We start from the raw sequence: 27,027 nt of genomic DNA on the forward strand, positions 1-27,027 counted from the left end.
ACTATATTCGTGAACAACGAAAATCAAGGGACGACAATTGTGGTCTCGGACCTAATATACAGTGTTTCCCAAGCGACAAAATTCTTCAATGAAAGTCAAATGCAGAAAATCAACAGAACAATAAATAACAATGACCTGAACATAATTTTATTACAAAGACAAAGAAAAAGATTCAATTCACAGAATCATTTATTATCAATAACTTTCATTCTCATTACATTAGAGCATAGACCAGTAAACAACATATATTATTATACCTTTCATATATTTTAAACAATTCTATTGGGTGAAACGTTATCACGTGACATGGAATAATTCAGTTGTTTTTCTTTCAATTGCAAGGAAGGATGAATAACCCTAAAAAATTTCCACCAGCAGTGAATAACCCTATTATTCACCGGCGAATAACCTTTTGAGTTTGTTGATTTGTACTTCAGTTATCTCCCATGAAAATGATGTCATAGACGTAAATAAACAAAATGGCAGCGTTCACGTTACACTGGAAGCTCACCGAGAGACGAGGAAATATTAAGGCATTGGACATGAATAGAGTGCCAGCAGCTGATGATAGCTCTTATAGAGTAACGGTCCTTTTCAGGGCCATCAATATTTTACAAAAAGATTCTACCTTTGTTGTACATTCTAGAAATTCTAGAACACAAATGTATTTTCAAGCGTCAGCTTGTCTTTGGTTTTGTTATGTAAAAAATATATAGAAAGTGTTCGAAAGGCCTTTCCACTGTTAGTTCGGTATAATAAAACAATTGTGGCCCCTTAGAATCGATGAATATCCAAAATTGTCAACCCTTAAAAGTTATTTCACTTCGGGCTGCGCCCTCAGTGAAATAACCTTCTCGTGTTGACAATTTTGGATATTCACCTTTTCAACGGGCCATAATTGTATAATATTAATCATTTGAAAGAAAATGATATTTTACACGAAAACAAAATGTTAGTTTTACTTATTGTATAAAAAATTTTGGAAGTTAAAACACCCATAATAGGTCATACTGTGTTATCTAGAAGCAAAACTTTTCAAGTCTTATTTTATCAATTTTTACAATTTGACAGAGGGGTTGCAAAAGTTTGAACCCTGTCAATTATAATGGATCTGCAATTCACCTTATCCTTATTTATTTATATCTAATAAGTTCTTAAATTACACATCTTTTCAAACAAGTTGAAACTATCACCTCAAGCAATCTATTGTGCATAAAATTTTTAATAGAGACATGTTTAAACCATCAAAACACATAGAACAAAACATTTTCAATGAACTTAATTTGCCTTTTAAAAATTGCTTCTAAACTATCAAAATTTTGAAATGTCCTCTTTCTAAACTTTTTCCTCCCCTCAGCTGATTGTTGATGACCTTTGTATTGCTCCATTTGACCTCAACAGGAAGTTGTCTAATAAACTGTTTTCTAAATGGATAGAACAAAATAGCCATAAGCTATTGATAATTATGCTTACTTTTTTAAAACTCCTTAAACAATTAGAACATTTTGGTTGAAAACAAAACTATGAACAAACCAGTGGCAGATCCAGATGATTTAAAAAAGAGGGTTTCCTATAACTCACATCATAAGCAGCACAAGAGGGTCATATAGTAAGTCAATTGCACCATGTAAAATTTACAGAATAACAAATTTGATTTTCTTCTACACAATATTGTTGATACTTTAACATTGAAACATTAACTCTACTACTATCAATTTTAATATACATGCTCCATTTTGTTTCAATGGGATTCTATGAACCGATTCACATAATGATTATTTAAATGACAAAATATTGTCAACTTGTAATTAAGAGAAATTGATTTTTTAAATTGATCCATCTTCAATGTTTAATTGAAATAAAAATCATTTGAAATAATTTATTCACTTTACTAATGTTTTTATGATAATAAGTATCAAAGAAAGCCATTTAAAGCTTGAAACATTTGTGAAATTTGATGTTTTCGAGTGCCATTTTGTTACGTTTGAACAATTTGTTAAATATATTAGACTTGTCTATATTACCAGTTATCTATGGTTATTGCCAATAATGACAATTCTGCAATAGATATATAAAATAAAGAGAGTTTGTATGATTAATAACCAGATAACTATTCAACAAACACCATAGGAAAAGGATGTGAAGATCTACTATTTACTGTATAGCCCATATCATATACATGTAGATGATTATAAAAGGCCCAAGGATGAAAGAAACAACTTGTTAGAGAAAGCTATCAGTCTGATTTATGTTGAAAAAAAAACAAAAAATAATTATGGCCGACAGCAACCAAGGGCAGCCACTAGCTTGGGTCATACACATAAATAATGCCACAGGGGTAGATATGTTTATGAGCACTCAACCCTCCCGCAATCTATATACAAAGAAACTTTTTTTCTTCTTAAAAAAAAACAAACATACTCATAAAACGTTTTTTTATAACCTTTTAGTTAATTCGAAAGTACCATAAAAAAGTATCCACTCAGTCTTTTATACTAAAAAAATACCAACAAAATATCTAAAACGTTTCCCATGTACCATTCATTAGAACTCATAAGAACATTAAAAAGTCTTTCAGTTTAATTACAGAGGAAAGAAATAAAACGTTAATGTGAACATTTCCACACTGGGTGTTATAATGCACTAAATCTCACACCCTTTAACTTGAATGATAGCAATACAAATGTAATATCGTTTGGAAATGTCAATGTTTAAATTTCTTTTGTACTCATTCAAACTTACAAAATTCTTTACACATGACATTTTTGCTAGGATACAAATGGATATTTGCCTCCATTTACCATCACAAGGGTTTTGATTTGTATGTGAGGTGTCATCCTCATTAATTGAAATATTATGCATTTAAATAGCACCATGCAAATGAATATACATATTTTAATCATTTTTTATAGTTTTTAAAAGATATATTTTAAAATACATTTAAAGAAGCCTGACGAAATAAAGAGGAATGCTTTTGACAAAAAGGTGTTGTCTTATAATGTAAACTTTAGAATAATTTAAAAGATGAAAACTGTGAGCTTAGAAAATGCACTTTTAAGTGTGGACACAGCATTTTCATTCTCTTCTTTGTGGACTGTTACATTTTAAAGTTGTAAAAGAAACTTCACAATATATTTATGAATACCTTTAGAAAATTCCTTTTTTCAGGTGTTACCAATCAGTAATGTAGAAGGGTAAAGGTATCTTGAACTACTTCCTAATAAAAGGACTATAGACCATATAGTCTAGCAGATAACCCAATAAATATATATATTTTCAAATTCAATGTATTATCATTTTTGTTTGGACAAGATCCTAACACAAAATCTCCCCAAAGATTGGTTGATAACTACCATATTTGATTTTTATTTATTGCTTTGTATATCAAGCCTTGATTTGTTTTACATTTTTACATGTCCTTTTAGTTTTATAGCTTATAACCTGATCTATGTTCAAAGCAATAAACAATAATGTTACAAGAGTGCACACGCTGAAATGTCTCGCCTTCTATACTAATCATTGATATTATGTTGATAGTCCTAAGTATAAAGCTTAGTTTTATTACAACTGTCTCATAAACTTAACATTAACCAAGATAACTAAACAAAGACCAATGAACCTTGAAAATGAGGTCAAGGTCAGATGAACCATGCCAGGCAGACATGTACAGCTGACAATGCTTCTATACAACATATATAGTTGACCCATTACTTATAGTATAAGAAAAATAGACCAAAACACAAAAACTTAACTGTGCAATGAACTGTGAAAATGAGGTCACCGTCAAATAAAACCTGCGCGACTGATATAAAGATCATAAAATATTTCCATACACCAAATATAGTTGACCTATGGCATACAGTATTAGATAAAAAGACCAAAACTCAAAAACTTAACTTTGACCACTGAACCATGAAAATGAGGTCAAGGTCAGATGACATCTGCCCGCTAGACATGAACACCTTACCATCATTCCATACAACAAATATAGTAGACCTATTGCATATGATATAGTATGAGAAAAACAGACCAAAACACAAAAATTTAACTATAACCACTGAACCATGAAAATGAGGTCAAGGTCAGATGACACCTGCCAGTTGGACATGTACACCTTACAGTCCTTCCATACACCGAATATACTAGCCCTATTGCTTATAGTATCTGAGATATGGACTTGACCACCAAAACTTAACCTTGATCACTGATCCATGAAATGAGGTCGAGGTCAAGTGAAAACTGTCTGACAGACATGAGGACCTTGCAAGGTACGCACATACCAAATATAGTTATCCTATTACTTAAAATAAGAGAGAATTCAACATTACAAAAAATTTGAACTTTTTTTTCAAGTGGTCACTGAACCATGAAAATGAGGTCAAGGACATTGGACATGTGACTGACGGAAACTTCATGACATGAAGCATCTATATACAAAGTATGAAGCATCCAGGTCTTCCACCTTCTGAAATATAAAGCTTTTAAGAAGTGAGCTAACACCGCAGCCGCCGCCGGATCACTATCCCTATGTCGAGCTTTCTGCAACAAAAGTTGCAGGCTCTACAATAAAAGGGCATAACTCAAGAACTGTAAAAGGCAAGCTACCCAAATTTGAACTTTGAGTTTTGTGGTAATAAGCATTGTGTAAATGTTTCATAACATTTGGTTGAGGCAAACTTAAGTTAGAGAACAGAAACCAATTCTGAGACGTACGTACTGACAGACAGACGTATGTAGACAGACAAGGGTACAACTTAATGCCCCCTCCGCTACAGTGGGGGGAATAAAAAAAATATGATGTACAGCAACAAATGATAACCACATAATATTACATGAACATCCAGAATGTGGCGGGGTTAAAAATGGTTTCCTGGCACCAAACCCTACCACTAACATGGGACAGTGGTGTAACACAGAGGTAGATTTAGAGGGGCTCAGGGGGGGAATCACTGAAGCATAACTGGAGCAGCCCAATCTTATAGAGTCAGTGGGCCTTTTATGAAAATTTCTGGATCTGCCACTGTAACAGTTCAACATCAAAACAAATCATGCACATTTTCATAAAACACTTGTTCAATTTGAAGAATTTTACAAATAAAATTAAACAGAATCAACCTTATGATTTTAGCTGCCAGTTTACATGTCTAAATGAAGATTAATCTGATAAACAAAAGCTGTACACCCCCTAGTAGACTAGTCAATGATAACCTTACTTTGATCACTTGCCTTTTACAAACAAGTTGATAAATTTTCAAATCTTTGCTAATCTGTCAAGTCAATAGACATTAACAATCCCTATAGTTTAGTGAACTTTTCTTTTGAAATGATTAGTTCATATAAACCATGGAATCTTTACTGTCAAACAAAATATTCTATAAGGATCTGAACAGTTTTGTCTATAATATTTGCAACTTTTAATAATTTTCTGCTTCAAAAATAGTGGGAGTTTCCCATTTTCCATTTCACAAGACCAAAATTAAGACAAAGAGCATATGGTCAATCTATTTTAATTTTGTTCCATATAGCCATATATGGTATGCAGTATGCACTACAATGTAAGCACATTTTAAAAAGAAGATTTCAGTTTACTCTTGAAATGCATGAAATAATAACAAATACTTCAATAACATTAATAGTACCAATTTTACTGCAACAGATTCATGTTTCAACAATTAATGTCTCTTCATTAATGCTCGAGTCCAACTTGAATATTTGAAAATCAAAAGCAATAGAAATTTACTGCTTCATTATCAATGTGATTGTCTCCAACTTGTACCCTATCCAGCTGATATTCAATGTACGTTTTCTAATATTCAAGGTAGCCAAGTTCAAAGCTATATAAAATATTCATAGGTATAAAACTTACCATTAAACCTACCATACTATTTACTTCAAGTCAACAATAGCAAAAAAATAAATTACTCTCCTGTAATTCAAATACAAAATTTTAATATGTGAAATTGGAGTGATTATCAATACAACTTAATACATTTGAAGACAGTATCTCTATGTTTTTCTTTTCAACACTTTAAACAAATATCAAATAGGTTTCAAATTAAAACCTACCATTCAAATTGTCAATACACAACTCATAGAAAGGAATTCAACATGTAAATAAATGCTGTATGATTTTTTAAAATAAATGTGTTGACACAGAGATATGTCTCGCCTTTTTGTTACTTTGATAGTTTGATGGAAATGTTGTAAATAGAATGGCAATATTTGAACATAAATAAAAGAAAAGAACTACTCGTTCCAATGTCACAAATATTTTATATTTCCAAGGGGCATAACTCTCTTAAGAAAAAACCATCGTCCACCTTTATACATCTTGTTTGAGATATTGTTGATATTAACCTAAAATATAAGTTTTATAAAAATCTGGCAAGAATTGTACCCATGAGAGCCCTAATGAGGCCATTTTACATAATTATTATATGTTCATGGGGAATAACTCAAAAAGTTATTGCAAGGACTTTGCGTTAACATGTAAAAAGTGATGCACCCACAAGCTTGGGTTATAGAACTTCACATGTGACATAGTCTGTGAATTTAAATACAAATGGATGTCCCCAAACAAACAAGACTTTGATTTTCATACATATATTATATATAATTTCACAAAATCTGGCAGGCCTTTTTAGGTTAGAGAAAGTATATACATGTTACTCTCTGGTTGGCTGCTTAAGATCAGAAAATAAGGTAATTATATACATTATAAATATAGGTATGATTGTCCAAATTATTTGTTTCTCCTAATTATTAAAAAAAATTGTAATAGATAACTTTTCTCATCATGGGCACTTCAATTAAAATAAAATATTTTTTTGATCATTATACAAGCCATAGACTTTATCTCATAGTTTTCCTATATACCCCTAGTAATAATAAAACACAATTTTGTAATATGTTTTCAAACTTATTTATATTACATATATATAACAAATAGGATCAGACACAAGACAACATCAAAATGTTTTGTAATATTTTGGTCAATCAAAATTTTTGATTCAGCCCTTTGTAGGTGTTGTGTAATTATTTTTTTTGACTTTGAAATTGAATTTAAAAAAAAGTACTTTTAGAGTAATCTGAAGATGTTTTAAGTTTAAAAAAAAAATTACTGCATTAATCATGGCATTATTACCTCATACTAGGTATATTAATTATTAAGCTTTAATAAATACCTCTTTAAAACTATTCATTAATCCTGACCAAAGTAGTTTTTGGGGTTAAGATGTCGAAACTCTGATAAGTTTCATAAAATTGGGTTGAGACAATTTACGTAATATAACGGAGACGACATAAAAAACAAGGGCTCTCCATTATCTAGGATGAACCCCTAAAATATCTGCCTTCACTAGTCACTTGTGACCTTGTCACAGATGACCTTTCAGATAATTGGAATTACTCTTTGGTATCAATCAGTTGAACCCATAAAAGGAAAGCACTAGTTGTTTCATTTTGTTTTTTTCTTTTTTGACACAAGAGAAATTGTTAACCATCTTAACTTAAACATGGAAGAATAAACCTTCCATTAATTTGTAAGATTTTAATTTTTTTAAATTGTTCTTAAATATTTGCCACTACTACACATTAAGCAACAAACAACCAATCAATTTTTCAATACCTACCAGTACTTGAATACTCTTAATAAGGCCAAATAAAAATATATGTGTGGTTCCAGTAACCCTACCGTCCCTACTTTTTCGGCTTAAAAATAGCCTACCCTAAAGATTTTATTGTCATTTTTCATTAAGCACTGTTAAAGTCAGAATGTTGCTCCCATAGACTCAATGTAAAAAAAAACATAAAATAAAAAAAAATCCCTACCTACCTACCCTAACTTTTTTTCAGATGTAACTGGAACCACACATACTTTTTTATTTGGCCTAAGGACAGTTATATACTATTGTTTGCCACAGATTAACTGCTACTTCAATGTTAAATAGTTTAGTATTCCTTAATACATTATGAATTCAGCAATTGTAAAAAATATAATATAATTAATTTCTTTCTATAAAACATAAAAGAAACTGACCTAATCTGATTAAAACAAGCTTATTTTTCTCATTAAAGAATTAATGTTGTAATAGATGATATAACTGGATAAATTAAACAGCTTAAATTCATTTTAATTCCTTAAAGAGCTTCATCATTGATTTATGAATATGTTCATTATTCACGTTTAAGAAAATGTGAAGTTGTGAACATTTTGATATATGACATGTGGTTTGAACAAGTTGAGCTTGACTCTAACATCATGAGCACTCATAGTTCCCAAATAGTCATAGCATATTATATGATCATAAGAGTTACGATTCCGTAGCTAGATGAGGATGTGATATAAACCCTAACGCTATTTCAACTAAAAGTCCCTCAAATGTAAATCAAACTATATTTTTTTGCTGTTCTTTCTTTAACTTTTACTTGATTACATTTGATAAAAGTTTTTTCATGGAATTTTTATTTTATTCAACTTCATTTCTGCCATTAATGCATTTAATCCATTCTTTTTGAGCTCAGTCGGTTTACACGCTGCCTTGTAACACATCTAGGTCTCGCATTTGAGTCCTGGTGGAGACAAACAATTTTGTAATGAAATTCATGCTCTCCAGTTAATCTGGCACCAAACTAAAAAACCTACGGTGGTTAGAGAGGAATTCTAGCTAAGATATGTGTTGAGAGAGTCATAATGGTATGATGACTCATGATGTGGTGGAAGTGTGACAGAATTGCTTCCCTTAGAAAATATGGTAGATACTTAGTCAGCCATAAGTATTCAAGCTAAGGAAGAACTTCTTTCGCTCAGTTTTTCAACGCACAGACTTGTAACACAGACGTCCTGGGTTCAAGTCCCGGTTGAGACAATTTTGTATGTAGAATTATGCTTTATGCACTAAAAAAAAACGGAGGCAAGTCCATACCAAATAACATTTCCAACTATACAATTAAGGTCATCAAAACGGATTTACAGCAAACACGAATGTGTCACCAGTACACAGATGCCCCCAGTACACGGATGCCCCATCTGCACTATCATTTTCTATGTTCAGTGGACAAAGAAAAAGGGGGAAATCTCCAATTTGGCATTAAAATAAGAAAGATCAAATCAAAAGGAACATGTGTACTAAGTTTCAAATTGATTGGACTTCAACTTCATCAAAAACTACCTCGACCAAAACCTTTAACCTGAAGCGGGACAGACGGACAAACAGACGGATGAATAGACAAACAGACGAATGGACGAACAGACAAACTCAGACAAACGAACGGACAGACGGATGGACAGACCAGAAAACTTAATGCCCATAAATGGGGTATAAAAACATACATTCATTGACTCAATTGTTTCAAACTGTTTACTTCATTGTCTGCTATTTTAGAAATTAGGAACACACTCACAAGATAACTGAACACACTTCACATGCTTAACAGGAGAAATATAAACACTGACAGGAGAAATGAAAACACTAAAAAGAGAACTGAATACTGAAAGGGGGACAGAACAAGCTGAAAGGGATCTGAACACACTGAAAGGAGTACTGAACCATTCAATGGAATTTTGATGGAACTAGACTACACACTGGGCTAATTCAGAGCAGTCTACTTACACTGACAGAACCAACTAAGATGCTAGTGCTATATATTACTAAATAATCTCAATCAGATGATAGTGTATGGCTGCATGTAATTACAACCCACTGACATTAAATTTCATTCAACCATTAAGGGTCAAGTCTGAAAAGTGGAATAAAATTACCTTTTACAAATATATAGTTAAAACTTTGATACTTATTTGACACTTTTATTTATGTAAATTTCTTGCAGTGCAAGAATGGAATACCCATTTTATGATTAGAGCACGTCAGTATTTAAGAATCTCATCTTTTTCTAATGAGACAAACTCTGGTTAGAATTAAAAAGAACTAACAAATAAAGAAACAGATAAACACAGAATCACATGCGACAGGTTTTGAAGAAGTTGAAATGGCCCTTAGAAAAGATTAATTAAGTAATACCAAAACAGTCAACAAAGAATGAAGTACAATAAAATAAATTTGCAACTTAGATGATGCTTTTTAATAGTCTGATCTACCTCAAGGATAAACAGTCTTGAATTATTTTTTTAACCAAATTCTTAAATCTACATTTACAATCATGTACCTTGCATATAGATTTTCTTGCCTAAGACTAGCAACTCTTGTGTGTGCATAAGTTATGACAATGAGAGTATATACATGAAGTAAACTCAAAACTCCAAGTTTACAAAACTTAAGGCTTACTCTACAAGTACATGTACAGTGCAACCTGCCTAATCCGACACCCTGAGTATTCAAACGTCTTGCTTAAACTGACAAATTTTCATGGTCCTATAATAGGCCTATCCTTGCAGAAAACCCTCAGTATTCCGACACCCTGCTTAATCCGACAATTTTTTCTGGTCCCCAAGTGTGTCTGATTAGGCAAGTTCCACTGTACTTATTTGATCTAAAATAAGGTTTAATATTGAAATATAGGTCTTAGCATAGAAGATAAAATCATGGTACAAATCTACAGAAAAGCAATAAAGAAAAGATTATCAACACCTCTGCTGTTTAATTGTCATGTGATAGCAAACAAGATTTTACGATATGAACTTTAAATAATGTCAGATATTTAACATGGTTAAGTAGCTTTAATTTGATCTTGTCTATATAGTGTCTATTGTATGTTTCATGTCTGTAAATGGTCAAATCATATATTTTATATAGAGATTTTAGCATGTTTTAAAGTACTCAAATTAACAAATCTTCTGTACATATTGTCACCACTCTTAGCCTTTTGTCGGCCATGCCTTAAAAAATTTGCACAACAACCCATAATGTTAAATCTTATATACCGTACATCTGAGAAAATGTTTCCAAATTGGTGTAATTTCTGTGAAATTTGATAAATTTTCCAATTGAATGATTATTTTCTATTTTAAAAATAAATAAAGAATATCCACATAAAACAGAAAAAAATATCATATCATAGGGAACATGTATACCAAGTTTCAAGTTGATTGAACTTCAACTTCATCAAAAATACCTTGACCAAAAACTTTAATCTGAAGTGGGACAGACGGTTGAACAGACTGACAAAAGGACTGACGGATGAACAAATGAATGAACGCAGTCACATTTCCATGTTCTATGTACATGGTGTAATTGAGGTCACAAATATAATTTGGAGAAAAAAAAATTCATCATAAACAAAGTATTCCCCTGTACCCACACTTTTATTATTAATAGGGCAATGGTATAAGGGAGATAATTCAAATTGACATAATAAAAAGTTGTACTGAAATTTATTAGTAGAATCAGAGACATATAATACCAAGGATGTATAACTAACATACGTCCTTGATAATACATTGTTATTATATGTCTCTGGTACAATATATAATCAGCTAAACAAATTGCGAGAAATAAGTCTAAATCAGGATACATACATGACGTATTCCTCTAAACATCAGCCCAACAATGTTAGATCTGTAAATTTGCTTTCGCAATTTTATTGTTCTTCCCTCGCTAAGGATTTGAACTTGTGCTCCTGAAATATGGTGGCACCAAATCGCCTTTCACTATACCCTACGCCCTAGACCACTCAATCACCTAGGTTATATAATATGTGTGTGCTTTTGATTCCATTGGGTTTAAATGTACTCCAGACATTATCAAAAGTATGTCTGTTACAAGTAACAAATTGAAAATTTACATGATTTACGAATTTAGCATTTTGAAATTACACAGTTTCAAGTTACAAATTGACAAATTGCTAACATAGAATTTTGACCTTGTTGGTCTTTCCTTACACTTAAGCAATACAAATTTAACAGGCAGCACAAATTATGTTTCATTATGTATCAAAACTTAGAGTGACATAAGTCAGTAAAAAGTACATCAAGGCATACATTAGTCTAAAAAGGAGATGGTGCAGATATCAAAGGGATATTTGAACTAAGAAATATCCTCTTATCTTTCGTTTTAAAATTTAAGCTATAAAAAATAATACCTCCTTTTATGTGTAACTTGACAGTACCCAAATTGCACCTATTTTTACAGTTTTTTCACCTACTTTTTTTATGATCAAGACAAAAATTACCATTCTGTTTTTATTTTGTAGCTGTATCCTTCTTTATTATACAGGTACACCAATTTGATTTTAAATCCATATTGAGTCATAGAAAAATTGGTTTGAATTGACCTCTAAACTATCCATGATTCCGTAATGAGGAGTACCCTAATTGCATCCATGCTTAAATACACATCATTAAAAATCAAATAACAGATGTTTGGTTTTATTTCTTCAAATTTTTGGAACAATTTGACATTAGTACAAGCTCACTACTCTTTTTTTTTTTAAATGGATGTTTGTAAAACATGACATATTATTTTGGTTCATTTTTAAAAGATGACTTTTTGTGAACATTGGATGGGCTATTGGCGGCATTTTCGAACATTTTTCTTTTCCACTGAAAACTTCATCTGTTGATATAAATTGTGAATGTTTAGTTTATATTTGAATATATGCACTTATTTTGTAAGACCTGTATTATGTGAAGTAACCCCAATACAAATTATTTAGTCTCAAAAAAAACTTGAATTTCTCAGCAGTTTATGTTGAATAGGTGGAATTTGGGTAACGTGACATTAGTTTAAGTGTGTTATTCTAGATTAATTAAATAATTTTGTATGGTATCCACAATCTAAATAAGAGGGGGGGAGGGATCGAATCTTTATTGGGACTCCAGGATCAGGTGTATTTAAGGTCAGGATTTCGGAATTGACCGTTTTGGGATCCGGGGATTCTTTTTTCAAATTTCAGGATGTCGGAATTTAAATTTATTTAAAATCGGGACCTCTGGATTTTGTTTTTTGAAGCCCGGGATTTCGGGATCAGGACCCCTCCTACATGTCCTATCCCCCCTCAAATAAGAATGTTAGATTTACCTGAATTGTCTAGCTAGATGTCAATGGATGTGTAGTTTGGAAAGGCTTTTTTTTTGGCAATGATGCCTTCCTACCTATCAAGACATCATAATTATTTGAAGTAGCTAGATATGATAGATATGTTGACTGTGGTACAGTCATGAGTATGCTCCATGGACTTTGCCAATCAGACAACTGTCAGTGTCCATGACTGGCATGAGCAAAGATGTGATTACACAGCCTTCAATGACAAGTAATACCTAAGCTAATTGAGGTTGAAAGTGAACAGATGATTTTTCATACTTTTACTTTAGGTATATGCCTTTTTGTAATTTTAAAATAACCGTTTAGATTGTTGACATTTCAAACTCTTATGCTGCAGCTAAATGCACATCTGGGTTACAGATTTGTAATTGCATAGGTATTTGGTTATTGATGTTGTATATTTACCTGTTTAGCATAACCCAATTATAAATGTTGTTATCAAAACAACCATTTATGCCGGTAAACTTGTAAAAACACGCTTCTTTCACTTTCGTTTTATTTCCTGTGCCAACTTTTCGTCTGGTGGCCAAAATGTCCTTCTCACAAAATACCACTTTCATGGGAGGTAATCAATATTTCCCGCTAAATTTCATTCATTTCCTTTCTTTACGTTTTCAAGTCTTCCATCTGAAAAAAAGATGATTATTAACTGATGCATGCGTGGCCTATTTATTTAAAACTAGTATGATGTTTTTCTGTTTATAAGTAATTATAAGAAGAATATTAAGTTATGTACAAAAAAAACTGTGCAGAGAACAGCTAGACGACGGGTACAAGTCAAATCGGCACCTGGTCAAATCGGTATCCGGTCGTTCCGGCCCCAAACCGATCCGGCCCCAAGTCAATCCGGCCCCAAGTCGATCCGGCCCAAGTCGATCCGTCCCACGTCGATCCGGCCCCAAGTCGATCCGGCCCCATAATAAAATATGAATAAACTGTATTGATTTTGGAGGAATTTGTGACACATTTCAACAGTATAAATGGAATTTTTAAAAAGTGTCCGATGATGAGTGACAAAAGGTAAGTGAAGTATTGAAGTACCAGTTAAAGAACTATTTTAAATCGATACGAAAATGAGAGTTAATGTGTCGTTGGTTGTATAGCACTTTCAACATATTTTAAAATATGAAGTTATTTTCAATGATAACTTTAACTTTGAATGTCTTGGCGATTTCATTTTGTTTAGTTCATACACAGAATATCTAAATACATATTTACTGGAACCTATAAAAATTAACTCATCATAATGACTTGATGGTTAATCAAATCATTAGTCTATAATTGGTTTGTTTATTCAACAATTGTCTGATGATTGTGAACTAAGGCAATGCCACTTGTAATCACTTAATTAAATCAAATCCTGATTAATTAAAGTTACGTAATCAACAAGGTCTTTCTAGTTTGATATAGGTTGGTTTATATAATAATAATTCATTGTATTTTTTTCAGGTAACATCATAGACTTCTATAGCACTTGGTTTTTATTTTTGTAATATTGAATATTGTCAATTAGACCGTTGGTTTTCCCGTTTGAATGTGTGTAGAAAAAAAAACAAGTTATATGAGTATCCATTATTCTTTATTGCAAGAAAATAACAAAACAATGACACTGAATGCACGTTTTCACTCTCTAAAATATAATATCAGCACTACTAAAACATAACAATAACTTCATACATACTAACAAACACACTATCTCTGACACTCACATAAATATATATAACTTTTAAATCATTTACTGTCACTTACTTAAAGGGGTCACACTTGCAGCACTACAATAACATGTTATACAGCAACTTTCATACGCTCATATAATATTTGCTCATCAAAAAACCAAAGCACTATATCATTCTACACATATATATTATTTGCTCATCAAAAAACAAATGCCCTAGATCATTATACACAATACATGTATATTATATGCTCATCAAGAATAATAAGTAAATGTTATATAAAACATATACATTGTAGTCACATAATACACATCATACAGTTCAAACAAATGTTAAAGTAATCAGTCACTGTCAGTGTCTTCTTCTGGTTCTGGGTCTGGCACAGGGATGTCATACATGTGGCCGACGGCACGAAGGAAGAAGGAGGTGGTAATGGTACCGGCTGTTAGTTGCTCCCATAGCGTAGAGAGGCGTCCCTGGGAACGTTGGTACTTTGTGCGCTGCCAACGGGCAAGACTCTGCTCATCTACAAGGCGAACTTGTCTGGAAACCGTCTTGGCTTCTTTGATGAGTGCGGGAACAATCTTGTAGAAGTGTAGTTTTTTCCCGTTAGCTTTACCGTTGAATCTGCGATGCCAACCTGTTCAAAAATAAAAGCAAATGTTTAGTACATATAACAGAGAAGAATCAATATAGCAGATGACAATATTTAATAACAGTTTCGTATATTTTTTTTATAGAAGTATTTATCATGTGTTTATCAGACTGTCAGTTCAATAATTGCTTACTTCCTGTTCTTCATTTACTTCAGTTGAATGTTTGTCTCATTGGCAAAAATACCAACTCTACTGTTTTGTAAATAATATATAAAAAAAATAAATACCTTCTACATCATTATTGGTCCGGATGGACAGTTGGTACACTGACCATTGGGCCACACTCCAAACGGAACACTGTAACCACGCTCTGTTGATGTAGGCCATGAGTTGGTGAAGAAGAGGTGACGCCGTTGGTGGTACTGTTAGCTGTCTGTAAGCTGGGATGATGTGTCCTGCTGGCAGGTATGGTAAGGCTAACACTTTCTTGATGAAGACGTTGACGGCTTTGTCTGCAGAGTAGGCTGTCTTTAATCCAAGGTTGGCGACTTTCCGCATCACTGCCTGACCCCAGTGGAACTGTGAACATCCCTCACACTGAAGTGCATGCTGTCGAGGTCTAACATGTTGGAGACAAACCACACAAGGAAACGCCATTGTGATATTAGAAATAAAAGCATTCTGTCTTCTCTTTTATAGATAGGATTCGGCAAATCAAACAAAATTTCTCAATTTGAGAAATTTTAAGAACTTAAAAGAAAAACAAAGTTTGTATGTATCAGCTTGGGGATCGGCTTGTACCGTTGTGTATGTAACTATTTGTTATTACACAAGATGAAAGACTTGTTAGAATCAAAGTCAATTGAAAGAAATTGCTAATGACTGCTGATTAATGTTGATGTTTGAATTGTTTTAATTATAATTATACCCGATAATCTTGAAAACTTGTAATAAAAACATAATCAATCTAGTTGTTTAATACTCATCTGAAGATTTTTCTTTTTTACCGTAGTCTACAACTATTACATTATAATAAAAATCATAAATATTTATTAATTACATCATTTATATATCTTTATTTCTGTTCCCTATAAATATATTTTTTATTGGGGCCGGATCGACTTTACATATGGGCCGGATCGACGTGGGGCCGGATCGACGTGGGACGGATCGACTTGGGCCGGATCGACGTGGGGCCGGATCGACCCGAAAGCGTCAAATCGGCACCCATAGAAAAAGTCAAATCGGCACCTGGTTAAATCGGCATCTAGTCAAATCGGCACCTATTTAAAGTCAATTCGGCATCCAATAATATTTGATATAATATATGGGACTGGGACTATTATGCTAAGTTAGTAATTTAAGTATACTAGCATAATAGTACCAAATATATATAGATATTTCTAAAAATGTATTAATTCGATCATGATTTATTTTGTTAAAAAGCATGAAGCTGTAAAAATACAAGTCAAATCGGCACCTGGTCAAATCGGCACCCATAGAAAAAGTCAAATCGGCACCTGGTTAAATCGGCATCTAGTCAAATCGGCACCTATTTAAAGTCAATTCGGCATCCAATAATATTTGATATAATATATGGGACTGGCACTATTATGCTAAGTTAGTAATTTAAGTATACTAGCATAATAGTCCCAAATATATATAGATATTTCTAAAAATGTATAAATTCGATCATGATTTATTTTGTTAAAAAGCATCAAGCTGTAAAAATACAAAAGTTGATCATTTAAAGTTTTCTCAACATTATGTGACTGATGTTTTCATGGTTTTGATAAATTTTCTTTTCAATTAATAAATAACTTTAATCAAGTACATAGTGAAAACACAATGTAACACCAGCTTTTGTTTCGCATATTTCTGTCATATTTTCACAACTATATGATATAATCTAATAGCGAGAATTAATACACAAACATGATTAGACCACAAAAAGACTTTTTATGGATATATGTGGTATCAGGAGAAATTAAAATTCGAATGTAAACTATTCAGGTATCCTCATTTCCATTGTGAGGACAAGGATAATAGCACGAAATGTTAGGTTAAAGTATATAAATTTGAATTTAAAGATTGAACTAGAACATTTTTAAAGATAAACTTGTATCACCTGGTGTAAGAAAATGTGTGTCAAAAAACTTATAACTTGTACAAAAACCCTGTACAAATCATAAATTGTACAAAGTTATATTTTGTACACATCATATATTAAACAAATTTAACATGGGTGCCGAATTGACTACATCAAGTGCCGATTTAACCAGGTGCCAATTTGACTAGGTGCCGATTTGACTATACTGGTTGCCGATTTGACCAAGTGCCGATTTAACCAGGTGCCGATTTGACTAGAATTCTTAGACGACAACGTAGTGAAGTTAAAACTATGTACATGCAAGGAATTGTATATTTTAATAAACAATTCCTTGGTACAGGATTTGACACCATTTAAATGTACATCTACTTACTACATTTACATGGGTAATCCGTAAAGGGTCGGTTGACCCATCACCCAAATAATATGATAAAATTAAAGTGAAGAGAACCGCACATGTAAGCAGTTCTCTGAAAGAGTCGACTGTCTTTGAATTGACAACTGTATCTGTATCGTAACGTCGAAGGTACCAATACTGACTTTTACTCGACGGGAGAGAGAGCGCCTATTGACGGCGTTGGAGAGCTGTTTTGAAGCTCTCAACTGACTTGGCGCACATGCACTATTGCTTCTTCCAGTTGGTTCCAATGAATCACAGTCTTGACAAAGAATGAGGTCAAGAATGAGTTCTTAAATTGTTTAGTTTTACAGTTTATAGTTTCAATTGCCTTTGAGTTGTTTTTTTACTGAGTTGTTAACTATGTTTGTGCTCTCAAAGTCTACAAAGCGTGTCGGTTTGATTATCCTTTTGGTTTTGCTTTTTACCAAAAATTCGTCAGGTTTGATAGCTGGGACCAAACCCTCAACCACTTTGTACAGAAATACCAGTCTTTGGCTTGTTCTTCTGAACTGTAGGTTTTCAAATTCCAGCACTGTTAGCATTTTGGTCACCAATCCTTCTTCTCTTGATTTATAGTCCCCTGTGATGAATCGGGTTGCTCTTCTTTGGATTCTTTCTAATTGGTTGATGTTGTTTGATGTATAAGGGTCCCATACAATTGCCCCATATTCCATCGTAGATCTCACTAATGAAATGTATGCTGTTTTCTTGCAGTCTTTCGGGCAGAATCTTAGGTTGCGTCTAAGAAAGCCTAGTGTAGAATTTCATTATTTGCTTTCTAAGTTACATTTGAAATGTGGGTGGTCCATTTCAGATCGTCCGATATCTGTAGTTAATGCTCAGGATGTAACATTTCTTTGCATTGAAGCGCATACCCCAGTCTTTGGCCCATTTTTCTAGGCTAACCAGATCTTGTTGTAACATTGTGTGGTCTTGTTGTGTTTTTATATTTCTGTATAGCAGGCAATCATCAGCAAAAAAAAACTATAACTATAGTTGGTAGGAGATTCCATTGCGTTATTGTGTACGGGAAAAATGAAAATCTGTACGACCTTTAGATGTATAAATATGTCTGAAGGTATGTGAATGATGTTTTCTGGTTCTTGAATCTGATGGAATGAGAACTGACTGTGCTAGATGGTATACCCGGTAGCAACAAGATGACGTGTGATCTTTTAACCAGGCGTGTATCGGTAATCTGCGTTGTGCAAGTTGTGGCTAGTGTAATGATCATGTTTAATACACTGCTGTGTTATGATACCTGTTGCAGGCATACTGAGCAGCTCTATCTAGATCTCCTTTTGACCATCTCTATCTTAGAGATAGATTCTGAAGTGCGGGAGTCATAAATCAAAGAAAAGTATTCACTATTTTCACTTAGCAGATGTAACAGTTTCTAAAATATGATTGTGAAGAATGTAGTTATGTTGCAAAGGTTGACGTTTAGTTGTGACAGAGAGAACAGTACACTTGTTTGGGTGGAAGGCCATAAGCCAGTCAACTTCCCATTTTGCTGCTGCATCAAGATCAGCTTCCAGTTTGAAGCAGTCATCCTGGAAATTAACTGACATGTATATGATACTGTCATCATCACTGAATAATCTTAGTTTGCTATGAATAAGGTAGTCTGTAAAGTCACTGATATAGACCAAGAATAGGACTTGAACTAATAACCCCAAAGGTGACTGGAACTGTGCTTGATAATCTTACCTCCATAACAACTGTCTGAGTACGGTCGGAGAGAAATGCAGAGATCCAGTTTAATGTGTTTCCATTAATGCCAAAATGATTTAATATATAGAGTAAGTGACGATGTCGAACTTTGTCAAAGGCTTTTGCAAAGTACATTATTATAAGATCTGTTTGTGTGTTTGAATTGTTTGTGGTTTGAAGTTCATGGTTGAAGGAGAGAAGATGTGTTTCGCAAGATCGAGTGACGAAGTTCGTACAAGATATTATTTGATTCAAGATGTTTCATGATGTGTGACGTAACTATGTGCTCCAATAACTTGCAGCAAATACAAAGTTAATGAGATTGGTCTATAGTTGACCGGTTTATGTTTGTCCCCCTTTTTGTATGCCGATGCAACTCTAGCGTTTTTCCAGTCGTTGTGATGTAAGATTTCGGGAAATAAGGTAAAGAATATTGATGCGATATGTGCTGTCTGCATTTCTTTGAGTAAAGCGGTCATTGATGTTATCTGGGCCGGTGTCTTCATGAGGGTTGAACTTATTTAATAGCTTTTCAATCCATTTTGATGTTATATGTAATTCAAGCTACTGATTTAAGGATGTGTTCTGATGCCCTTGTTTGGTCCATTTGTTATTGGGGTAAATACAGATTATAATTTTGGTCCTTAATGCTCTTCAACTTCGTACTTTATTTGGCCTTTTTAACTTTTTTGGATTCGAGCGTCACTGATGAGTCTTTTGTAGACGAAACGCGCGTCTGGCGTATATACAAAATTTAGTCCTGGTATCTATGATGAGTTTATTCACCTTTGTTTCACTTTGAATGTTGACATTCTTTTCTTTAATTGCTGATGACGACTTATACATGTATGCGTTACCAATTTCTATAGCTACTAGTAGTGAAGATTATTGAAGGTCACGTGAATATGGATCCAATGAGGTCAAATTGTTCACTTGCAAGTGAATAAATCTTCAGCGATGTTTATTAGCTTATTTTGATTAAATTGAACTAAACTGGCTGTTAAAAGCAAATTATTTTGTCACTATTTCACTTTCATTAGTGATTGAACCGGAACAAATCAGATTTTTCTTTTCTTTTAGACTCGTAACTAATGTACCTTTAAAGCTTCACAACAAATTATTTCGATCACAATTGGTGCTATTCATCCAAGTCGTATTTGAAGTAAAGTATCTTTGCTAGCTAATGGTTAAGATCTTGTCCTCCTGAGATAGCCATGTGTTACGATCTATTCCTCTCGATAGCCATGTGTTTTGATCTTGTCCTCTCGACAGCCAAGTGTTACGATCTAGTCCTCTCCTAAGGCGGGGACGGGATCTCCTAAGGCGGGGACTGGATCGTAACTCTTGGCAAGAGGAGATGGAAGAAAAGATATGATCACTAACAAATAGAAAGTACTAGTAATGACAATGAATTACATGCCAGACTCGACACTTACTATCTTTCATCTTTAACCAAGAATATGCTATTAAAGAAGTAAAAAAAATGATGAGTGTAATAATTTTATTTAAATTAGAAGATAGAATGTGTGATTAGATAAAAGAATAAGAAACTTTTTTTCTCTCTCTCCACTTGTTGTTACTTCCCCATGTTTCCTTCACAAAAACTCCTCGCCGAAGAGTTAATTATATATGTGATCCGGTTGTGATCCTCGTTAGGAATTTGTATGATCCTATTGGGATAGAATTAGTGATGAGTATAATAAAGATAAAAATGTCAAGGTTGTTTAATAGCCTTCATTGCTATGACCTTCTCCTCATCCATAGCACTGATGACGGAGACCTGAAAATAAAAACAAAACAAAGATGAGAATATGTGTTATCTTTTTAATTTCAGGTCAAGTATGTAGAATCAAATTACATGGGGGTACGTATACTAGCAGTAGGGGTAATCATACACAAATTATTTTCATTTGTTGCTACGCATGGTTATTTTTGTTCACTTTTATTCACATTTGTTAACTAGATTTTGTGCTGCAGAATATTCATTCACATCTCGTTTTGTTCAAAGATTTTTTTCAGTTCTTACCAGGCCAAGTTATTCATAGTTAAAATCTCTCCCCCCTTTTTTCCACTGAAAAAATAAATGGCCGGTCCGTTTCCTTACCTAAATTGTACATAACTTGACAATGAAAAGATCGTAACATGATTCTTTTGACAGTATTCGAGTGCTTAAAATTGTTAGCTGTCGTTTGTGAAAATCAATTTTAACTGCCTCAAAAGAAACAAAACTTTTTTTACTGAGACAAGTGCCTGTAGTAAGGTATGTGCGCTAGAAGTGAGTTATATGATGTTATGTGCAGGGCATCATTTCCAAATTTTACTGTTTGTGAAAATTCAATTGTTTGAGTTGTTTCGTCTATTTTAAAAGTAGTGTCTGAGAAAAGTGTGCAGTGTTCGCTCAAAATCATTCAAAATATTGAAAATTCAAAGTATCGGCAAACAGGAAGTAAGTTGCACAATTGCACAGGAGTTTGAAATCTTAGCAATAAAGGTGTATAAATATGCCTTACTCGACAATCACAATGTGCCAAACTTGACTATCACAGCTCATAGTCGAGTTTGGTATATCGATCTATACTACTTTATTCAAACTCCTGTGGTAATTTTAAAACAAGTCCGAAAATGTGCCCCGATACGTATAACTCATCACGGTAAACCTGCTGGACAAATGTGCAGTCATTCTTTTAAGTAGTTCATTAGAGAAATTGTGATGAACATTTTACTTGTATATATACGAGAAGACGAACGAACAACTGAACGAACAAGAGGACTGCAAATAATCCCCGCATTTAGAGTGGGGTATAGTCATGACACATATATATAACTAGGACCTAATTATGGGAAACATGTACGAAAACGAAAAATATCTTAAACATAAATATATACAAGTGCTATAACGTACCATGAAGTCTTCGTCTTTTTCAAATTTGACCTTAATCTCTTTTCCAAGGTCATCATCCTCCTCGATCTTGATGTCACTGCGAAGTTGACCTTTGTCGTCCATGATAGTCAAATATCCATCACGGCTAACATTAACAATCTAAATATATAAAATAAAATAACATTGAATTTATAAGCATCGTTATGCATGATTTTAGAAAGTTCGAACCAGCTGTACGATAAGGAAGATTTGGTACGAGTGTCGATGAGACAACGCTCCACCAGAGACCAGAAGTTGAACATATAGGACAGAAGTCTAGATCTACAACTGTGCCATTTATCATTAAGCATTGATTAAGATTAATAGAAAGGTATTTATACAAATAAGCATGATAAATGGCCTTTTGAGTGTACTATTATATATATATATATAATAAGATAAAATGCTCCGCAGGGTGCCGCCGCTTGATACGACGCAGAGATCGAACCTCTGACAGTTGCGGCAATTATGTACACTATATATCTAAGCTTGATACAGCACTGAATTTGGATTGTGATTGAATATTTGACACAACATAGGTAGTCGTATCTGTAAGTTTGTATTGATTGGGGCCCCTAATTCCTAAACGAAATTCAATCATATAGTCAAACCTTCCTTTTGTGGTATGGACTCTTGTGGTACAACTTCGTACAAAACTCATGCTATGGACTGGAATCTAGAAAAATGTTTTCTTTTGGCCAATTTGTGGTCCAAAATTCTTAAAAGGTAAGTGCAATAACACCATATATCTATCTTTAACCTTATGTGTGTGGTATGTAACCTTGTAATACAATTTCTAAGAGATCCGTACACTTATACTGACATACTTGAGTTATTGTCTGGAAACCAAATGTTTTCTGACGAAGACGTCTGACATCGTGAAAACATTTTACGAACGCCGTATAAGAACAATTATAACAAAACTTCTATTGACACAAAGCACCGATCTGAGAGTACAATTACTGAAAACAAGTTCATGTTCCCTACTTATATTCATGATAATTGGTATTTAAAGATATTGTCCCCACCTGATATTCCAGACGTTTGACATTAGGAACATCCATGTTATGGTGTGCTGGACAAATGTCTTCGTACTTCTTTCCAGTGAAGAGATCCAATCCAATGAGGTGAACCTGTAAACATGACAAATAGAGAAGAGTTGACTCTATAAGTAATCAAAAGGTAACCACTTGTAAAAAGAACGGAAGTGGTTCTCTGCATAGTTTAGTTGTATTGTCAAATCAACTCATTGTCTACTACACATACGAATTTACAGTGCCAGGATATTACTAATCAGTTATACACATTAGCCAAATTTGCTAGTGCAGCACCACATGTAAATTACAAGTTATGAGACATACTCTGTTCTTCACTGATAAATTTACACTTATGTACATGTATATTTTTTTCTAAATGGATTCTTTATGACGTTATTTGCTGCTCTTAGCTTGACAATCCTTATGGAAATTCGAGCAAAAATCTTGTTCATATATTTGCTATAAAGACGTTCATATTTCTCTGCGATAAAACATGTGCCTGTGTTTATGGAGGGAAGTATGACCATACCTTTGCGTGTCCATGCTTTCCTGGTGCTGATGTAGACATCTCTACTATCTTACAAGGACGATGTTTTAGTAGAACATGGCCTCCCTTCCTCAGACTGGAACATTGCTCTGGGTAAGTACTAGATGCTCCAGCATCTCCATGTTCAAATTCCTCCTCATCATTGATAACAATGGTTGCTGCTGCTTCCTTGTGAGCTCTAAAATCACAGAACTCAAACTTTAAATCGTAGCAGATGCATTTTAAGCAAATCTGAAAGCTCGGACGAAAAAAAAAAACCTGTAGATCTAGGTATTTTTCAAGTAAAATTTCTCTTTTACTCTTAAGCTTTCTTGTCCCATACCCAAAACGGTCCCTTAAAATTATATTTTGCCGCATATTTATGTTGTGACTACTAGTATCACAACTTGCTATTCATTACCGATTAAAATAAAACATTATTAAATGTTTGTGATCTAAGGTGTTCACGTAATGAGTGAAGATTCTTTTAAAAAGTTGTAGCATTTAAAGCAATCTTCTTTGTTGTATACTCTACAGATATGCTTTAACGTAAATGTTTAAGTAAAAGTTTGTGCTGGATGAACTCGAAAACCAAATGCGGTATGCAAGAAAACAGATATATTTAAAACAAGACATTGATCATTCTGGTCCGGATATACTTAATATACCTATCGAAGAAACGTCCATTTATTTTAAAATTTTTATATAAAGAGCAAGGAGAAAAATAGATGGATACATCTCACATTGAATGCGATACGGATTATATTGTTGGAGTCGCGGGTGATTGGGAAACCCCCTTTTTTCTTCTTACTTGTCCTCATTTTATGGATCCCCTTTTTCTCTATTCTTATTTCTATAGAAATTATTCAACGCAAACAAGTTTGGGTATGACAAGGAATACTGAAAGATTATTATGTTTGTCTATATATAGCTATACATGAAAATATGTAAATATTTTAATCACCATACCAGTTATCGATTAATTTTCAACGAGTGCCCGTATGTATGTTGTGCAATCAGTGGATGATAGAGAAAGGTTCCAAAATAAAACGGATTGAATTTAGTTTTATACATACACAAAGTGGCTTATTTAGTTAATCTTGACATATATTTTCGAGACGATTTGAATTTATTTTTTTATGTACAATTCACCCCCCTTTTTCTTTTTTACAATTTTCATTTATTTTAAAAATGCATTGGAGGGATGCATACAGTAAATATTAGGTTATGAAAAAGATAAATAAATAAAAAAAAAATTGGAAACTTTTCAGAATGCAATTTTAATAATTCATTAAATTCTTAAAATGTTAAGCAAAATATGCATCCGATCTTTCCCCGTATAAAAAAACATTCCCTCTGATTATTTTATACTCTTCTTACCTTGATCCTTTATTTTTGTTTTTCATTTTTTGTCCTTTTCCTGTCTTCCCCGGAATTACCACAAACTGTTCACACTTTAGATATTGGAAATCAGTAATATGGCGTCAATATTCAAGTTGCATCAATATATATAGTAAGTATTGCACAACCAGTTGTAAATAAATTATATTTGATAATGAGGTCATTTTTTTATAATCACATATTAGAAAATAAAAATAAAACAAATACAATTACTTATCACCATTGTCTAGGTTTTATAAAATGGAATAAAGTTGCGTATGTTTCGATGAAGAGGAAACGCCGATATTAAAGATAGATATGCAAAACAATTACCGTGCCCCCTTTGGGTACCTCTTATAATCAGTGGCGGATCCAGAAATGTTCATAAAGGGGGAGGGGGCACTGAATGCATTAGAGGGGCCGCTCTAGTCATGCCTCCATGTTTCCCTTCATAATCAAACAATTTTTAGCTCACCTGGCCCGAAGGGCCAAGTGAGCTTTTCCCATCACTTGACGTCCGGCGTCGTCCGTCTTCGTTAACTTTTACAAAAATCTTCTCCTCTGAAACTACTGGGCCAAATTTAACTAAACTTGGCCAAAATCATCATTGGGGTATCTAGTTTTAAAAAATATGTGGCGTGACCCCGCCAACCAACCAAGATGGCTGCCATGGCTAAAAATAGAACATAGGGGTAAAATGCAGTTTTTGGCTTATAACTCAAAAACCAAAGCATTTAGAGTAAATCTGACATGGGGTAAAATTGTTTATCAGGTCAAAATGTATCTGCCCTGAAATTTTCAGATGAATCGGACAACCCATTGTTGGGTTGCTGCCCCTGAATTGGTAACTTTAAGGAAATTTTGCTGTTTTTGGTTATTATCTTGAATATTATTATAGATAGAGATAAACTGTAAACAGCAATAATGTTCAGCAAAGTAAGATTTACAAATAAGTCAACATGACCGAAATGGTCAATTGACCCATTAAGGAGGTTTTTTTTGCCCTTTATAGTCAATTTTTAACCATTTTTCGTAAATCTTAGCAATCTATTACAAAAATCTTCTCCTCTGAATCTACTGAGCCAAATTAATCCAAACTTGGCCACAATCATCTTTGGGGTATCTAGTTTAAAAAAAATGTGTGGTGTGACCCGGCCAACCAACCAAGATGGCCGCCATGGCTAAAAATAGAACAAAGATGTGAAATGTAGATTTTGGCTTATATCTCTGAAACCAAAGCATTTAGAGCAAATCTGACATGGGGTAAAATTGTTTATCAGACAAATCGGACAACCTGTTGTTGGGTTGCTGCCCTCGAATTAGTAATTTTAAGGAAATTTTGCAGATTTTGGTTATTATCTTGAATATCTTTATAGATAGAGATGAAGTGTAAACAGCAATAATGTTCAGCAAAATAAGATCTACAAATAAGTCAATATGACCAAAATTGTCCATTGACCCCTTAAGGAGTTATTGCCCTTCATAGTCAATTGTTAACAATTTTCATTAATTTTTGTTAATTTTTATAATTTTTAGGAAATATTTTCCACTGTAATTACTAGGCCAAGTTCATTATAGATAATTGTAGCAACAAGAATGTTCAGTAAAGAAAGATCTACAAACACATCACCATCACCAAAACACCATTTTGTCATGAATTTATCTGTGTCC

The 27,027-nt window shown here is 33.3% G+C and overlaps 3 protein-coding genes across 3 annotated transcripts in view; all 3 read right to left on the minus strand.

The window, feature by feature from the left end:
* Nucleotides 1-13,589, minus strand: part of LOC139499879 (uncharacterized) — a 65,472-nt gene extending 51,883 nt beyond the window's left edge. Inside the window, exon 1 of the mRNA XM_071288453.1 lies at nucleotides 13,404-13,589. The gene's annotated coding sequence lies outside the window, so the exon portion shown is untranslated. The remainder of the gene's footprint in view (nucleotides 1-13,403) is intronic.
* Nucleotides 13,590-13,804: 215 nt separating this feature from the next.
* On the minus strand, nucleotides 13,805-15,927 carry LOC139500379 (uncharacterized). The gene is made up of 2 exons (XM_071289122.1): nucleotides 15,558-15,927; nucleotides 13,805-15,314 (listed from the first exon to the last, which is right to left on the minus strand). The coding sequence occupies exons 1-2, from the start codon at nucleotides 15,925-15,927 to the stop codon at nucleotides 15,016-15,018; spliced, it is 669 nt and encodes a 222-aa protein (XP_071145223.1). The 3' UTR covers nucleotides 13,805-15,015.
* A 5,052-nt stretch (nucleotides 15,928-20,979) lies between these two features.
* LOC139500873 (eukaryotic translation initiation factor 5A-1-like) lies at nucleotides 20,980-25,493 on the minus strand. Its single transcript, XM_071289768.1, has 5 exons — nucleotides 25,357-25,493; nucleotides 23,980-24,175; nucleotides 23,442-23,546; nucleotides 22,396-22,533; nucleotides 20,980-21,273 (listed from the first exon to the last, which is right to left on the minus strand). Exons 1-5 carry the CDS (start codon nucleotides 25,380-25,382, stop codon nucleotides 21,208-21,210), a joined length of 531 nt encoding a protein of 176 aa, XP_071145869.1. The 5' UTR covers nucleotides 25,383-25,493; the 3' UTR covers nucleotides 20,980-21,207.
* Between the last annotated feature and the right edge of the window lie 1,534 nt (nucleotides 25,494-27,027).

Source organism: Mytilus edulis, chromosome 13, assembly GCF_963676685.1.
Source record: "Mytilus edulis chromosome 13, xbMytEdul2.2, whole genome shotgun sequence".
NCBI lineage: Eukaryota > Metazoa > Mollusca > Bivalvia > Mytilida > Mytilidae > Mytilus > Mytilus edulis.

What these genes read in the sequence shown, in the direction of transcription:
- LOC139500873 (XM_071289768.1), bottom strand. Translation starts at nt 25,382, where the DNA reads ATGAAAAACAAAAATAAAGGATCAAG. An exon ending in AACAAAAATAAAGGATCAAG is followed by an intron (nt 24,176 to 25,356) that starts GTAAGAAGAGTA and finishes CTGTGATTTTAG; the next exon opens with AGCTCACAAGGAAGCAGCAG. An exon ending in GAAAGCATGGACACGCAAAG is followed by an intron (nt 23,547 to 23,979) that starts GTATGGTCATAC and finishes TCATGTTTACAG; the next exon opens with GTTCACCTCATTGGATTGGA.
- LOC139500379 (XM_071289122.1), bottom strand. Translation starts at nt 15,927, where the DNA reads ATGGCGTTTCCTTGTGTGGTTTGTCTCCAACATGTTAGACCTCGACAG. An exon ending in GACCAATAATGATGTAGAAG is followed by an intron (nt 15,315 to 15,557) that starts GTATTTATTTTT and finishes ATTTTTGAACAG; the next exon opens with GTTGGCATCGCAGATTCAAC.